We start from the raw sequence: 17,421 nt of genomic DNA on the forward strand, positions 1-17,421 counted from the left end.
ACAAAACAAAACAAAAAAAACTAGGTCCCAGACTACAATCAAGAGGTGTAAATCACACAAAGATGTAAAAAGTCATGAATCAGGTCATAAACCAGATGCTAGTGGCTCACACCTTTAATCCCAGCTACTCAGGAGGCTGAGTTCTGAGGACTCTGATTCCAAGCCAGCCCAAGAAGGAAAGTCTGTGAGACTCCTATCTCCAATTGAACACCCCCCCAAAAAAAAACAAGTGGAGGTGTGGTTCAAATGGCAGAGCACCAACTTTGAGTTAAAAAGGAAAGGGACAGTGCCCAGGCTTGAGTTTCAACCCTACTGACAGTGCGCGCACGCGCGTGCGCACACACACACACACACAGAGTCAGGTCATGCCATGGGCCCTTTTAGATGCTCTCAACCATACATACCAAGGTGATGTCCTCTTCTAGCTGAGAAATTCTCAGAGGGGAGACCTAATTCTATTCCTTTCAGGGTCTGTTGTCTTCTACTCATGGTGACTTGTTTTCTGGTGAGATCTGTAATTTGGGGTTGGGAGCTGCACACCAGAGGGGCCCTGGGAACCTGTGAGTGGCGAGTCTGGAGGACCTCCCACGGAAGTTACTGTCCGGTTATGCCAGGACTCCCAGGGGTAATCACTATGCAAAGATGACTTTTTAATGCTGATGTCTCAATTTCAGGGTTCCTGACTTCATTATAGGCATTCTAAACATATATAAACTATCCCTGAAAATGCAATTTTAAAAAATCCCAGAGGAAACTTTCTGCAGCCACAGCTCAAATGTATCTAGATAGAAATTTTTGTCCTTTTCCTTAAGTGTTTTCTTTATATTCAGGTGTGTGTGTGTGTGTGTGTGTGTGTGTGTGTGTGTGTGTGTGTGTGTGTGTGTGTGTGTGTGTGTGTGTGTGTGTGTGTGTGTGTGTGTGTGTGTATGCTGGTCCTGGTGCTTAAACCCAGGTCCTGTATGCTGTCTGTTCTGTAGCTTTTTCACTCAAGGCTAGTGCTCTACCACTTGAACCACACCTCCACTCCTGGCTTTTTGCTGGTTAATTAGACATAGAACCTTACAGACATTTCTGCCTTGGCTGATTTTAAACCTGGATCCTCAGAACTCCGCCTCCTGAATAGCTAGGATTACAGGCGTGAACCACCAGCGCCCAGCTTCAAATAGATTTGAAATCACAGTGCAGACTCGCAAAATGGCAGAGGCTTCTGGAACAAGGATGGTTCTCAGGGGACAGAGGCTACAACAAAGCTTGATCTTCTACTCACGATCCAGAACTTCCACAAACCAAGAGATAGGGAGGAGGCACAAGTACCACCGAGACACCTAATGAGAGCAACGCTGCCAAGGGCTGGGATGAGGCTCAGTTACCTCCACCCTGAAGCAGCCAGCCTGCTGGGGCTGCCGTGACCGGGGCACTGCCCTGGTGTGTATGTGTGTGTGTGTGTGTGTGTGTGTGTGTGTGTGTGTGCACGCGCGCGCATGCTCTGTCACATGGGGCCTGTTGCACATACATTGTGCCATGTGATCTTAGGAGCTACCTGTCCCATCTAAGTGTGTGAGTCGCATTCTTGCACCAGGAGCAGCAGGCGCGCTGTGGAGTGCTCACCGGACCGCAGAAGAACAGAGCTGCCCCTCACCACAGCCTCTGCGCTGCACCGTGGGCAGCAGAGATGGCTTTGAACTGTGACAACTGCAGCCGCGCAGCACCCTGGCTCAGATGCTTGTTCTCCAGGCTCTGCTCCCCAAGGCCTCCTGGAGGCTCGGGAACCCTGCCCACAGGGGTCACACATGGCTCCCTCGCTGTGGCAGATGTTGCTGCTGTGATTGTGGGGGTGCAGGCCCCATCAGCACCGCTGTCACCCCGCGCAGCCACCGGTGGGGCTGTTGGTCCCTGAGTGTGCCTGTCTCCCCTGCCTCCCACATTTAGAAAACAAACATCTCCTGGAGTGTGTGTGGCTCACACCTGTAACCCTTATCTTTCAAAAGGCTGAGATCTGAGGGTCACACTTCAAAGCCAACCCTGGAAATAATATTGGAGACACCTGTATCTCCAACTAATCAGCAAAAATCCAGAGACTGATTTTGTGACTCAAGTTTGGTAGCGCGCCAGCCTTAATCAAAAACAGCTAAGGGAGAATGTGAGGTCTTGAGTTCAAACTCCATTATCAGAAAGGCGAAAACTGACCTCTATCTCTGAGGCCATCTCCAGGTGCTGGGGACCTTGGAGCCGCCTCGGAGATTCTAACATGGCTCCACTTTGATGGGGATCCAGTGTACAGTCAAGGGCCCTGTGGTTCTCAGGCCTGATCTGGCCTGGTCCCAGCCTGGCTCCCAGGAGCGCAGGCAGGGAGGGGTGGTGGAGCGCCGCGGAGCCACGGCCCGTGGGCAGGAGAGGCCGTGAGAACCCTGGGTGCTGAAGTGGGTGTGGGCCCTGAGAGGGGCAAGGGTCACCGAGGAGGCGGAGTCCTGCAGGAGTGGAAGGACCTCATCAAAGGACCTTTCACGTTGCAAATGAAAAGCCCAGGCCCTACAGCACCCCACCCCCTTTTTGTGCCAGTACCGGGACTTGAACTCTGGGTCCTGTCCCTTAGCTTCTCCCTTAAGGCTGGCACACTACCACTTGAGCCACGGCTCCACTTCCAGCATTTTGGTGGTTAACAGGCGACAAGGGTCTCATGGGCTTTCCTGCCCCGGCAGCTTCGAACAGCGACCGTGGATCTCAGCTGGCCTGACCCCCAGCCATGCAGGCTCCGTGGGAGGGGAGCTGGGCCGCTGTTGCCGGGCTGGCAGGCCCATTCCCAGGCGGCGCGAGGGGTGGGGCCGAGGCCCAGGAGGCCCAGGGGCAGCCGAGCACTGTCCTTCGGGGCTCCGGGACGGGCGGACGCCTCCCCCCAGCCGAGTCCTCAGCCTGGCAGTGCAACTCTTTATTATTCGTTTTCTATCAAAAGAGGATGCCGGGAGGAGGCCCAATCGGGTCACAGGCGGGGGCGGGGGGGCGGGGTGGGGAGGGGGCGGGGTGGGGAGGGACAGGGTCTGGCAGGTCTGGGGCGGAGCCTGGGGCGGGTGGGCGGGGTTTGGGCGGGGCCTTTGCAGTTGGGGCGGTGCTTGGGCGGAGCCTGGGGCGGGTGGGCGGGGTTTGGCGGAGCCTGGGCAGTTGGGGCGGTGCTTGGGCGGAGCCTGGGGGTGGGCGGGGTTTGGGGCAGAGCTTGGGGTGGGTGGGCGGGGTTTGGGGCGGAGCCTGGAAGGGCGGGCGGGGTTTGGGCGGGGCGCACCGAGTCTCCCTCCCCCCTCGGACCCCGCGCTGGCCCTGCGGGGCGGCCCTCACCCCTCCCGGTAGACGGCGCCTGTGGCGTTCCCGGAGACCCGGGGTCCTCCTTGCCGGTGGGGTAAACTGAGCGATGGTAAACTGAGGCCGGCGAGCAGAGTCCAGGGCCGCGCCCGGCCCTCACTGCTCCTCGGGCCCCTCGCCCCCCTGCGCCTGTTCGTAGGGGCAGAGCCGGCGCTGGGGGCCGTCGGGCTGCGGGCCCAGGCCCGGCCCGGCGGGCGCAGGCTCCGCGCAGTCGGCCCCGGCTCCGGGCGGGCGCTCCGCGTCGCTCTCGTCCGAGTTGTCCTCCTCCAGGTAGCGGTAGCCGCGCACTTTGTGCTGGGGCCGCGGGATGCGGGGCTGGCGCGGGGTCAGCCCGCGCCGCAGCTTCTGCTCCATCCACAGGTACGAGCCCGCCGCCGCCGCCAGCGTCGCCAGCAGCACGGCCAGCTTGACCTGGGCACAGGCAGGGGTGAGGGGCTCCGCCACCCCTGCCCACGCCTGTGCCTCCCAGAATAAAGGTGCGGGTTTGATGAGGCCTAGAGACAGGTGTGGCCCTGCTTGACCTTAGCGCACAGCCCGGCGCCGGTGGCTCCCGCCTGTAACCCTAGCTCCGCAGCAGGCTGAGATCTGAGGATCACGGTTCAAAGCCAGCCCGGGCAGGGACGTCTATGAGACTCTTATCTCCAATTAACCATCAGAAAACTGGACATGGCGCCGTGGCTCAAGTGGTTGAGCGCTCGTCTTGAGCTGAAGAGCTCAGGGACAGCGCCCAGGCCCAGAGTTCAAGTCCCACAACCGACCAAAAAAAAAAGACATAAAATAAAAATAAAAAATTAACACCGTGCACGCGCTTGGGGCTCAGTGACTGCAGGTTAGCCTGGAAGTCACGCTCTGAAGGCAGTGTGCACTAACTCAGCCACCGCACACATCTGCTATTTGGTTGGGGAGCACAGTATGTAAGCTCCACCTCGGCCACAGGCCCCTGTCTTCCATGCTTCATTGAAGTCCTCCGTTTCCTCCCTTGCCTGGTGAGCTGGGGAGGGGCCCTGGGAAGCCAGGAGCCCAGCTGCTGGCTGACAGGCATGGTTTCGCCCTCCCTACACTCCCCCCTCCCCCCACCCCCCCACCAGCAGCAGCCTCACCTTCATGGGCAGGCTGGAGCCCAGGTACACGACAAAGATGGCCACCGCCTGCCACCAGTGGTAAATGGTGAAGATGAAGTCCTGCCTCTCCTTGTCTTCATATAGGATTCCCAGGAGTGCTGTGAATAGTGGGGGACAGGGCAAGTGCCAGGTGTTCATTGGGGCCGGGGGGGAGGGGAAATGCTGATTTCCTACCTGTGACTCTCCTAGGCCTTGTACCGGGCCATCCCTGAGCCCCCTCCCTGGTAGACCAGCCCTGGGGCATGCTCTGGTGGAAGCCCTGCTTACTAAACTCCCCATGCAGGCACACAGGGCAGCCGCAGGAAAGCTCTGTGCTTAGTCAGGTCCTCCCCTGGACCCCAGGGCACACAGAAGCTGTTCCTTCTCCTCATCAGGTCTGAGGAGAACAATCTACTGTACAAACCCAAAGTGTACGGCAGGGGGACTTGTTTCTTTCCTAGGGATGGGCAGAAAGAGCATGGGACAGCAGGGGATTCAGGAGACTCTGAGTCAAGTGCTCAGGAATGGAAGGTGGACAGAGATAGGAATTTAGAGATGAGAAGATATGGATTGAAATGTTGCTTCTGTGAGTGGTTTAGGGGCAGTTACTTGGTTCCTGAGATCTGCTTTTCCCAGCTGTGAAATGAGCTTACACATATTACACATCAAGCTGGGAAGTCCTACAACAAGCAAGACCACAAAGCACCTGGCAGACCATGAGAGCCACTCACTATCAACACTGACTTCAGGCTCAGGAAATGAGCAGAGCAGAGCACCACCAGAGGTGGTGACATTCAAAACTGTGAAGAGAGCCAGGGGCCGTGGCTCACACCTGTAATCCTAGCTACTCAGGAGGCTAAGATTGGGGGATTTGGGTTTGAAGGTAGATCGTGCAGATAAATGCAATATATCTGTACCTGCAATTAACCAGCAAGAATCTGGAAGGGGAAGCGTGGCTCAACTGATAGAGCACCAGCCTTGAGCAAAAAAGCTAAGCTAGTGTGAGGTCCTGAGTTTGAGCCCCAGTGCCAGCACGCACGCACACACACACACACACACACACACACAATTTAATGTGAACAGCCATCAAAATAAATGTTGATATTGATTGATGATCCACATAACTGTTAATACTAATGACCCATGGAACAGCTGCATGTGACTGGCAAAGGCTCAGGCTTGTGGCCTGGACTCCGCTGCTGTGCTCTGAGGCTTCAAGCCGCTCCTGTCTCAAAAAAGGTCCAGATCTGGGGCTAGAAGTGTCACTTAGCATTGTAGTGCTGACAGATTCAACCCCAAGGATTACCAAAAACGGAAGAAGAAAAGAGCTCAGATCTGCACCTATACCCTGGAATATGGGCAGGAACACCTGCTGCTTTGCCCTGGTACAAACAAGATCCAGACCTCTACTTCCACTGTCACAGAAACTATGCCAGGATGGGCCTGGCATGAGAAGGGGGCATCTGCTATGTTTCTGCCACTGTCCCTAAGGGCTGTCCACAGAGCCCTCACTCTGTATATCCACAAGAGTTTAAACCAGCCTCAGTGTCCACACCAGCAACTCCACACCACAGCACTCCCTATACTCTTTCAGGTGCCCACAGACTTCCATGCCTGTCCCTACAGTGTGCATGCTCTTTCCACCTCTGGACTGGACACAGGGGAATCTCTATCTCCCTATACCTCCTCCATGGAACCCCGTGGCAGACCCCAGGTCTGTCTCTGGAATGGAAATGCTCGCTGGCCACCCAGAGGCTGTCACAGGCCCCACCCACACCCCAGTGCCCAGTGCAATACTCACTGCTGAGCCCCGTCTTGTTGAAGGCGCTGCCCACACCCCAGAGGGCAGCTGTCATGTAGAGGATCCAGCTTTGTTGCAAGGCCCCAGGCACAGGGGCCCAGAAAAAGAGGCTGCAGATGAGCAGCAGGTGCAGCCCAGCCCCAGCTAGCAGGGGCACGGAACGTGGCAGCCACAACCCCAGCAGACCCACGATGCAGGCAGCTGAGGCCCCCAGGCTGTAAGCTATGAGGAGGTAGGCCAGCCTCTCCAGCCCCATGGAGCACACGCCATAGCCCTGCAGAGACAGGAGACAGCACCCACACAGGGTGTCACTTTAGGCCCCTCCTTGCTGGATCTGCACCTCCTCTGACTCCCTGCAAGACCTCTAGGAAGGGAGATGGATAGGAAATGTGAATTGTTTTGGATTTTGTCCCCAGACACCCAGGGCTATAGCTCATCTGAAACCAAGTAGTTCATCCCATTTCAGATCCAGAGAAGTTATTCAAATGAGGCTGGGTGCTGGCAGCTCACGCCTATAATCCTAGCTACGCAGGAGGCTGAGATCTGAGGAGCTTGGTTTCAAGCCAACTCTGGCAGAAAAATCCATGAAACTCTTATCTCTAATTAACCAGCAAAAAGCCAAAAGTGGAACTGTGGCTCAAGTAGTAGAGCACTATTCTTGAGCAAAAAAAAAAGCTAAGGAACAGCATCCAAGCCCTGGGTTCAAGACCCAGTACCAGCACACACACACACACACACACAAGTTAAAATGACCATCATGATAAAGGAGACAAGAGTAGAAAGAGAATAGAGGGAAACATCCAGGGTCTTTCTTCTTGTACATTTATACACATACTGAAAAGTTACTTGCTCTTCATCTAAAACTCAAACTTACCTGGACATCCTGCTTTATGGGCAAGCCTGCACAGGCTCTACTTACCAGGGCGAATCCAGTGCAGGCAAAGAGCACCTCGAAGCCGCTGTAGATGAAGAAAGGCACGAGGTGGCGCAGGCGGAAGTCCCGCATGTGCTTGAAGGGCAGCTGGAAGATGTTGCCCCAGCCCACGCTGCGCAGGTCGATCTCCTCTGTGGGCCGATAGGCAGCGCCACACAGGCCCAGCACCTGAAGAACAGAAGCTGATAAGGGATGACCAGCCAGGCGAGCAGGCCTAGACCCCTGGGCTTCAACCCCAACTCAGCCCAAGGGCCAACCCATGGGCGCACCCAACACAGAACTCAGCCCTGGCCCCAGCCCTCGGTCAAAGCCCCGCCCCTAGGCACCCTCCAGGCCTCAGCCCAAGGCCCCGCCCACAGGCACATCCAATAAGGCCTCAGCCCAAGGCCCCACCCACAGGCACACCCAATACAGGCCTCAGCCCAAGGCCCCGCCCACAGGCACATCCAATACAGGCCTCAGCCCAAGGCCCCGCCCACAGGCACATCCAATACAGGCCTCAGCCCAAGGCCCCGCCCACAGGCACTCTCCAGGCCTTAGGCACGCGCCTCACTCAGAGGGCCTCACCTCGGTGCTCCTCCAGGCCCAGGGCTCCGCCTCTCGATCCAAGGCTACACCCCTACACTTTCACTGCTCTCAGGTAACCCTGAACTCAGCCTGGTCCCTGATCTCACCCCCAACACTTTAGCTCCACCTTTATGCACTCAGCCCTGACCCCCTCACAGGTCACAGCCAGTCCCCTTGGCCCCTCTTTACTTAGACCTCCTTCCCATGGATTCTTGAGATTCCAACTCCAGCCTTGGTCCACGGGCATCAGCTCACTTCCAGAACTCACCACTCAGGCCTAAGTCTGAGTGCCCATTCCAAGGCCACTACCCCGCCTGGGCCACACCAGGCTGCCCAGGCTCCTGACTGGCCGCATCCATCCTCTCTCTCTGCCCCATCCCCAAGCCTGGGCCTCACCAGCAGCATGGCCAGGAAAGCCACTGCCATGAGCACGCTCTCCACCACAATGAGGTTTCGGCTCCAGGGGAGTGTCTGCAAGACTGTCTTGTTGAAGCCCTTGAGGATGTCATGGCTCTGAGTGCCTGGGAAGGGAGCGCAGGGCATCATGTGGCAGGGAGGAGAGGCACAAAGAAATGCAGCAGTAGGGACAAGGTGGTGGGGCAGGCCAGGTCAGTGCCAGCAAAGGAGGGTTCCTTGGGGGTCAATTAGGAGGTCAGGGTCCCTAGGGGGTAAGGGACCAGTCTACCTCCCATCACTCCACATTGACTGGCAGCATGCCTGGTCCCCAAAGCAGCCTCAACCCAGATAGCCCCTCCTCCAGGGAACTTTCCCTGCCTCGTCCTACCCTGTCCCTGCCTCCGGTATCTAACCACATAGTACCGGGCCTTAGGCCTTTCTGATGAGAGCTACTGGACACTGCTCTTGGAGCCCTGAACCCTGTGAACGAGGGCCCCGTGTCTTCTGGGTGACTGAATGGATGAGGAAGCAGGCCTTGCGGAGTCTCCTCCACCCCTCCACCCCTCCGCCCGCATGAGGACTGACCGCAGCTGTGCACGTTGTGCAGCGTGTGATTCAGGTCGTACAAGTAGTCGTTCAAGAAGTAAATCATAGGCAGCTGGGCGCAGGCAAAGCTCAGCTGTGGATGGAAGAGCAGCTGTGGCCAGACTCAGGCATGAAGTCAGGCAGCCCTCCTCCCACGGGGGGTCGGCGCTCCCCCACCTCTGGGGACCAAGGAAGAATTCCCCCTCCACAAGTCAGCTCTGTAAACCGGGTGGGATGAGGTCTCTGTCATGACAGGTCAAGGGTTGACTCCGGAAGAGGAAGAGGGGACTAGAGGGCTGAGAGAACCACCCCTGGGCTCCCACGTGCGGGATCTGGGGGCCTGGACCGCTAGCATCCCCAGCCAGCGTCGCAGGTGACACACTCACATGGAAGAAGCTGTAGAAGATGGCTTGGAAGACCAGGAGGTAGGGCGCGTGGGAGCCCGGAGGCGGTCGATGCCGGGGCCCGTGGTCCTCATGCTCCTTGTAGTGGGAGTACTCGTAGTACTTCTGGGCCATCCTGGACCACAGAGGAGAGAAGGCTTTCCCCGTCCCCTCCACTCCCCACACCCAGAGCTACAGGCTGGCCAACCCCAGGGGAGGAAACCCAAGGAGTGGAAGCGCACCCGTGTAGCCTAGCGCAGGGGTTTCAGCGGGGCCTCCAACGCCCCCTCCCCGCCAGTCCCCAGGCTTACCTGGTTATGTAGTTGCCCATGGAGGCCCAAAGAGGCACAATGGCCATGCCCAGAGCCACAGCAGAGGGAACTAGAGTGTAGTAGCGCTCCCAGTAGTTGGTGGAGACAAAGAGGGCATAGATGCCAATGGCCAGAAACATCATCCACTTGGTGCCAAAAAACCTGCCGCAGTGGGAGGGATGCTGGCACCACAGGACCCCGCCCAACCCCCTCCCCCCAATGCTCTGACCACAACCCCAGGTCTCAACCCAAGGCTGTGTGAGGTGGAGTCAAAGAACCTGATCTGAAGATGCAGTCTACTCACCAGGATAGGTCTGGGGGGAAGGTCTCAGGGGAATTAAGGGGAAGGGCTTGATGAGTGACAGCACAAGAACCCACTCAAAGATGGAGGCTGATCAAGTTAAAAACCACTCCTGGTGGGCTGGAAAGGTGGCTTAGTGGTAGAGTGCTTGCTTAGCATGCATGAATCCCTGGGTTCCATTCCTTAGTACCATGTACACAGAAAAAGCCTGAAGTGGCACTGTGGCTCAAGTAGTAGACTGCTAGCCTTGAGCAAAAGAAGCTCAGGGACAGAGCCTAAGCCCTGAGTTCAAGCCCCAGAACTGGCCAAAAAGAAAAAAACAAACAAAAAGCACTCCTGGTAAGGCAGGCATGAGTGAGTCATGCCTGTAATCCTAGCTGCTCAGGAGGCTGAGATTTGTCCATGAGACTCTCATCTCCAATAAACCACCAGAAAACTAGAAGTTGCCCTCTGGCTCACAGGGGTAGAATACAATATCCTTGAGCAAAAGAGCTCAGAGGTAGAGCCCAGGTCCTGTGTTCAAGCCCCATGGCCAACAAAAAAAGAAAAAAAGAACAAAACACTCCTGTTTCTGTATTGTGCTCATTCGGTCCTTCGTTTTGACTTCTAGGAAGTGCTAGGCAGAGCAGCCCGGGTATCCACTCAGGCTCTTTTATCATCCTCATTTTGTTATCTAATACTTAGATAAGCAGTCTCTTGTGGTCTATTGAGTAGGAAGATAGGTCGCACACAACTGGACATTCTGATAGAGTAAAACAGCAAACCCAGAAAATTTTCCTGCTGGGGAGGATGTGGTTTAGAAACTGGCCCAGCTAGCCAGTGATCCTTTTGTAATGGGCAGAGCACTTTGGAAAAGCAGACTGAACTGGGTGCCCGTGGCTGGAGCCTGTAACCTTAGCTACTCAGGAAGCTGAGGTCTGAGGATTAAAGTTTGAAGCCAGCTGGGGCAGGAAAGTCCGTGAGTCTCAGCTCCAATTACTCACCAAAAAGCAGGATGTGGAGCTGTGGCTCACGTTGTAGAGCACCAGCCTTGAGCAAAAAAGCTCAGAGATAGTGACCAGGCCCTGAGTCCAACCCCAGTACCAACACACACACACACACACAAATAATAATAATAATAATTAAATAAAAAGAAGCAAACAGTGAGTGGCACCCCAGGAGCTTGGAACCATGGTTCAGAGACCCCCCCATCTCTCTCAAAAGTTTGACTCTTGCAAGACATTCAACCATGAAGGCTGCAGAAGAGGCTAAGATATATCTAGCACAAAGAAGAAAGAAAGCAAAAGTGAGGGGCTGGGAAGGTGGCTCAGTGGTAGAGCACTTGCCTTGCATGCTTGAGGCCCTGGGTTTGATTCCTCAGCACCACATAAGAAAAAAGCCGGAAATGGCGCTGTGGCTCAAGTGGTAGAGCACTAGCCTTGAGCTGAAGAGCTGAGGGACAGCGCCCAGGCCCAGAGTTCAGGCCCCACGACCGGACCCCCCCCCCAAAAAAAAAAAAAAAAGAAAGCAAAAGTGAGTCTTGCACACCCATGTGCTCTGGTGTGCAAGGATGTGGACTTGATCTACACGTGATGGCAAGACAGTGAACTCAGTCCATCTGCTGAAGAGCTTTGAGGATCTTTCTTTTCTCAGATTCCGGTTATAATGACCTAACCCTGTGCAGCTGTGGTTACAGCGCTGTGATTATAGCAAACTAGAAACAAAAATTAAAATAAGGGAACTAAAACTCATACAATCTGCCCATCAGTCTCTGAGTTCCACCAGGGAAGATGCTGTGGAGGGATTAACTCGTGCACTGTCCAGGAGACTGGGCTAAACACCCTGAGACGTAAATCTACCGTCCACCCTCTGTCCTGGTCACCTACCCAGCCAGGCCCTTCTGAAAAAAATGAACCCTCAACACCAGTCATTAGAAGTTGGGCTAAGGGTGGGGCTTGAGCTTTAGTTGGCAGATCCATTGTACTCGTGGGGCTCCAGGGCCCCCACAGAAGGTTCTGGTAGGGGCTGGCAGCCACAGAGGCAGTGGGGAAGAAGCCATATGATCCAACACAGGCAATCTGAGAATGGCAGCTTGATGTCTGTGGCTTGAACTAAATGTGCTGGGTCTAAGCTCTCGTTTCTTCCCCACACTTGGGCTTCCCCCCTTTACTCCCACTCCCTCCCAGGCAGGCAAGGGCTCCCCATAAAACATCAGGCCAGCCAGAGCCCTCGGGCTCCAACAGCCTCTGCACGGTTGAGGTCCGGGTGAAAGCCCAGCCCTGGAGGGCAGTGTTGCACCTGATGAGCAAGGGCGTGTAGAGAAGGGCGGCGATGGGCGTCACGTTGATTCCCATGAGCATCTTGCTGTCAATGTCTGGCAGCCCCATGTTGCCGTACTTCACTTCGCGGTAGGTCTCATCGTAGTGCAGGATAAGCTGGATCTGAAGGAGGCCTGGGGGGACAGGAGCAGCATGGAGGAGCAGCCTGGTCTGCGGGAGGACTGGGGAGGTGGAGGAGCAGCCTGATCTATGGGAGGACTAGGGAGGCATGGAGGAGCAGCCTGTTCTATGAGGACTGGGGAGGTGGAGGAGCAGCCTGGTCTGCGGGAGGACTGCGGAGGTCTGCATGCACCCAGGCAGAGGTGGGTTACAAGCGTGCAGCGCCCGTGGGGCACGGGGTCGGCGCCCAGGAGCGCGGGGCCGTGGCGGGGCCGTGGCGGGGCCGTGGCGGCCCGGGGCGCAGGTGCGCAGCCCTCCCCGCCGGGTAGCGGCGAAGCAGAGGCGGGAAGCGAAAGGGGAAGCGGCGGCCGCTCGCTTTCTCTTTCCCAGCGGGGCCGGGTCGGGGCGGCCGGCGGGGTCGGGCGGGGTCGGGCGGGGTCGAGCGGGGTCGGGCGGGGTCGGGCGGGGTCGGGCGGGGTGGGCGGGCCGCGGCCGTACCCAGGTAGACGCCGTAGGTGAGCATGCCGCCCGCGCTGGCCGCCAGCACGTTCTTGAGCACCCCGAGGCGCTTGCGGCGGTAGTAGCGGCGCTCCTCCTCCTCCTCGTTGTAGTTGGGGTACGCGCCCACCAGCTCGTCCAGCTGCGGACCCACACGTCGCTCGCACGCGCTGATCGGTGCGGCCCGGGCCGCCCGTCCGTCCCACGGCTCCCGGCCCGCCGGCGGGTCACCCTGCCCCCCGCCCTGCGCTCCCGACCCCGCTCACCGGGGCGTCGGGTCCATCGGGGACCCCGAAACCGTCTTCATCGCCCTGCGGGCCCGCGGGCCCTGCCACCGGGTAGAGCGGCGGCTCGGGCTCCATGGCTGGTCAGACCCGGACCGAGGACTGGGCGCTGGTCCGCCACCCCTGACGCCCGCCAGGCCTTCCTCCCGCCGGGCCCTTCCCGCCCCGTCCCGCCCGTCCCGCCCCCGACTAACCACGCCCCCGGACCGCCCAGCCGGACTAGCCACGCCCCTGGGCCGCCCCAGCCCGCCTAGCCACGCCCCTGGGCCACCCCAGCCCGCCTAGCCACGCCCCTGGGCCGCACCAGCCCGCCGAGCCACGCCCCTGGGCCACCCCAGCCCACCTAGCCACGCCCCTGGGCCACCCCAGCCCGCCTAGCCACGCCCCTGGGCCGCCCCAGCCGGACTAGCCACGCCCCTGAGCAGCCACAGCCGGACTAGCCACGCCCCTGGGTCACCACAGCCGGACTAGCCACGCCCCCGGGGTGCCATGCCCCCAAGCTCTGCTCCGGGACTAGCCACGCCCCTTAATTCACTCGCGCCCGTCCTCCCTCCTTCCCATCCCCCCTCCCCTGATTTGCACCCCGTTCCGCATGCCAAGCCCTGCCCCACCTCCTGATTCGCCCAGCCCCACCCCACAGGTAACCTCGGTGCACGTGTGTGCATACCTGTACATTTGTGTGTGTGCATGTATTTGTGTTGTGCTTGTGTTTGTATGGGCCTGTGGTGTGTGCGCCTGTGGTGTCTGTATGCAGGTGAATACATGTATGTGGGCATGTGTTTGTGTGTGTGCACGTGCGTGCACATGTACACGTTTGGCTGCATGTGTGTGTGCTTGTGTGCGTGCATGCATGGGGTATGTGCACACGTGTGTGTCCAAGTTGTCGCCTCTGGTATCCCTGTGTGGTCAGGGACTCAGCATCCAGCATGTGAGCTCGATTATGTCCTGTCATTTAGGAATTCATCCCACCCCCTTAGCACCCACCTCTGTGGCCACAAAATCAGGGGCCGCTGACACTATTTCCAGGGTTACGGTGGAATTGTATTTTTTTTATTTTTTTTTTTATTTTTGGGGTCCAGTCGTGGGGCCTGAACTCTGGGCCTGGGTGCTGTCCCTCAGCTATTCAGCTCAAGGCCAGAGCTCTACCACTTGAGCCACAGTGCCACTTCCGGCTTTTTTTTTCTTTTTGCTTATGTGGTGCTGAGGAATCGAACCCAGGGCCTCAGGCATGCAAGGCAAGTGCTCCACCACTGAGCCACCTTCCCAGCCTCTGGGATTGTATTTTTTGTGTTCTAATACTGGGACTTGAACTCTTGAACTCAGGGCCTCGCTTTCTCATGTAGCTCAAGGCTAGTGATCTACCACTTGAGCCAAAGCTCCACTTCTGGCTTTTTGGTGGTTCATTGGAATTAAGAGTCTCACAGACAAGCCGGGCGCTGGTGGCTCACGCCTGTAATCCTAGCTACTCAGGAGGCTGAGATCTGAGGATCGCGGTTCAAAGCCAACCCGGGCAGGAAAGACTGCGAGACTCCTATCTCCAATAAACCACCAGAAAACCGGAAGTGGCGCTGTAGCTCAAGTGGTAGAGCGCTCGCCTTGAGCTAAAGAGCTGAGGGACAGCGCCTAGGCCCAGAGTTCAAGCCCCACGACCGACCAAAAAAAAAAAAAAAAAGAGTCTCACAGACTTTCTTAGTTTGGGCTGGCTTTGAACCGTGATCCTCAGATCTCAGCATCCTGAGTAGCTAGGATTACAGGTGTGAGCCACTGGTTCCCCAGTTTATGGTGGAATTATTGACATGATACAAAGCTTTATTCCTGCCTGGTCACTAGGTCCAACCCACCTGTCTGTAAGCCACGCACTTCTTGCTCAGCCCAGCCCACCTGCCATGTCCCAAACTAGCTTCAGTTTGCTGACCTCCCTAGGGAAGGGGTTGGAGATAGAGAGGTTGCATGGGGAGGGTCCAGAGACTCCTAAATCGCCTGTACCCTGGCTTCCCACCTAGTTGGAAACACCCAAATATTCAGAAAATATTCAGTTCTGTTTCACACTCTGCGCCTGCTGTTGTGTGCCCTCCTTGCTCTCAGTGTACTACCACCCCGAGGAAGAGGGAGCCCCACTCTTTCCTACCTGGTGTTCAGCTCCTTGTCTGAGAGGCTGGCTGGTGCCTCGTCCCCCTGTGCAGATGATTGTATCAAGCTCTTACTTAGTGATCGATAAATGTGATTGGATGGATGAGTGACCAGCTGACAAGCCCCGCCCCAGAGGGGTCACTGGGAGACATGCCGGGCTCTGGAACTTGCAGAGGCCTTCAGATTTGAGGTGGTGACATCGCTGCAAGTGGTGCCCAGGTGCAGCTGTGGTGAGGCAGGTGGGTGACTTAGCACGCGATGCAGGTGCTGACTGCCTGGAAGTGGGAGCTACAGAGGGAGCAGGGGAAAGGGTAGAGCCTGAAGTACAGGAGCCGAGAAAGGGGCGGGAGGCCGGAGCGTAGGGGCACAGGAGGCCAGAAGCTGCAGTGGGAGTGGACCCCAAGGTTCTTTGTCTTGGGCGATGACCAAATCCATGCTTATTTAGTCCTATAGAATTCAGTGGGCAGGTGTGTGGCTGGGATAGGAAGGAGGCTGCTGACGTGGGTGGTATGGTGCACGGAATGGGGGCTTCAAGCAGAGCCCAGGCCCAGCCCACTCCAAGTATCCAAGAAATGCTGTGGGTGGAGAGCAGGCCTGGCGGAGCACAAGACCCTGTGTGTCCTTCTGTGTGGCCCTGGCTGGGTCACTACTCTTCTCTGGGCAGAGATTCCTAATGGCGTGAGAATTGGCACAGAGGTGCCTACACGCTTTGCTGAGGGAGCAAACTGTGCCAGGTGCAATCACAGCTGTTCCCTGAGTGCTGTTCCTGTGACCTCTTAACTTTGCACCTGGGAAGGTCACCCTGGCCTGGTGGAGGCCGACAAGCCTGAGTCAGGAAAGTCCTGGCCTCAAAGCCAGTGGGGCCAGGACCTGAGGGATAGCTACTTCCTTAAGAGAGCAGCAAAGGGGGCATGAGCCCGTCCACACATTTTATCCTGCCGTGTGCCTCGTGTCCTATCAGATGATTTCCAGAGACTTACGGATTTTTCTCTGCCCAGGCTGGCTTTGAACCAAGATCCTCAGATTTCAGCCTCCTGAGTAGCTAGGATTACAGGCGTGCGCCACCAGCACCCAGCCTGCCTTTCTTCTCTGTTTCTTGGTCTGTTTTTGGGGATTTTGAGGCAGGGACTTGCTGTGTAGCCCCAGCTGGCCCAGAACTCCGGATCCTCCTGCTCCAGCACACTCCTGTTCCGCCTCACTGCCAACCCCTCTTGTAAGTGAGGTCACAGGCTGGTGAGGGGATGTGACTTGCTGTGGAGACAGCCTCCAGCTGGGAAGACTGTCAGTAGCAAGAGTGCAGATGGGAATGAAGGAACAAATGTGTGCATGAATGAATCGCTTGCTGCCACATCCCTGGCCTGGCTGCCCTGGCCTGGCCCTGGCTCCCCGAGGGCCTGGGGAAACAGACTCTGCATCAAGTCTTACAAAGCAAGCCAAGCAGGCCATGCTAGGCAGTTGTGGGAAGAGGGCCTGACTTTCTGCCCAGGGATGAACAGAGGGATTCTAGGAGGGAAACAGGGGGTTTCCTGGTCCTGGTAGAGGAGAAAGGAGCCCTGATCTGGGGGACAGACCTGACCTTGGGCCTCTCAGTGGGCCTCAGTTTGCCCTGTACATTCAACTCCTTGAGCTAAGTGTCTTGGGCAAGGGGCAGGGGGCAGTGTGGACAGTAGAGCCTAAGGGTTTGAGGGTCAATTGGTGGGACTGGGCCTGGAGTCCAGGCAGCAGCCCCGGGGGTGGGGAGTGGGGGCACTGGGAATAGTGACAGTTCCAGGCCTACAAACATGAATTAGATCATTTCTTCCTCCCATCACTTGGGTCCCCACGGCTGAGTGTCGGGACCAGGACCGGAAGGCGGGCACACCGCACCATCTCTGCTCCAGGCACAGCGTACTTGGCCATGTTGTCTCCTCTGTCCATCCAAACACTGCTCCTGTTGCCAGCCCAGTTTTCCCAGAACACCAATGTAAAGTGACAGCCCCGGAGAAAGAGGCGAGACCTGCAAGGGGCAGGATCTGTCTGGCCCACAGACCATGAACTCAACCATGTCAGAAACTTCAGGGCTGGGCTGGTGGCTAGAGTCTCAGGAGACTGAGATCTGAGGCTCAAGGTTCAAAGTCAGCCCAGGCAGACGAATCCAAGATGTTCTTATCTCCAATTGAAAGCAAAGAACCAGAAGTAGAGGTGTGGACCAAGGAGTAGGGCGCCAACCTTGAACAAAAAAGCCAAGCAAGAGCATGAGGCCCTGAATTCAAGCCTCAGTAGTAAATAAACAATCCAACCAACTTCAGAACCTCTGTGTCTCCCTCCCCACCAGAGCCAGCCCTGAGAGCAGCTCCTTGTGGGACCCACACAGAGGGCCTCAT

At 57.1% G+C, this 17,421-nt stretch overlaps 1 protein-coding gene across 1 annotated transcript; it reads right to left on the reverse strand.

Moving 5' to 3' along the window:
• Positions 1-2,911: 2,911 nt before the first annotated feature.
• Positions 2,912-13,083, reverse strand: Unc93b1 (unc-93 homolog B1, TLR signaling regulator). The gene is made up of 11 exons (XM_070009963.1): positions 12,911-13,083; positions 12,645-12,786; positions 12,007-12,160; positions 9,429-9,590; positions 9,121-9,253; positions 8,735-8,828; positions 8,150-8,274; positions 7,172-7,354; positions 6,253-6,526; positions 4,452-4,570; positions 2,912-3,762 (listed from the first exon to the last, which is right to left on the reverse strand). Exons 1-11 carry the CDS (start codon positions 13,004-13,006, stop codon positions 3,448-3,450), a joined length of 1,797 nt encoding a protein of 598 aa, XP_069866064.1. The 5' UTR covers positions 13,007-13,083; the 3' UTR covers positions 2,912-3,447.
• Between the last annotated feature and the right edge of the window lie 4,338 nt (positions 13,084-17,421).

Source organism: Dipodomys merriami, unplaced genomic scaffold (assembly GCF_024711535.1).
Source record: "Dipodomys merriami isolate MVZ:Mamm:240054 unplaced genomic scaffold, mDipMer1.0.p SCAF_78, whole genome shotgun sequence".
Taxonomy (NCBI): Eukaryota; Metazoa; Chordata; class Mammalia; order Rodentia; family Heteromyidae; genus Dipodomys; species Dipodomys merriami.

Coding starts and splice junctions, on each gene's coding strand:
- Unc93b1 (XM_070009963.1), bottom strand. CDS start 13,006: ATGGAGCCCGAGCCGCCGCTCTACCCGGTGGCAGGGCCCGCGGGCCCG. Junction 6,527..7,171: donor CCTGCACTGGATTCGCCCTG/GTAAGTAGAGCC, acceptor CTGTCTCTGCAG/GGCTATGGCGTGTGCTCCAT. Junction 4,571..6,252: donor CAACAAGACGGGGCTCAGCA/GTGAGTATTGCA, acceptor CACTATTCACAG/CACTCCTGGGAATCCTATAT.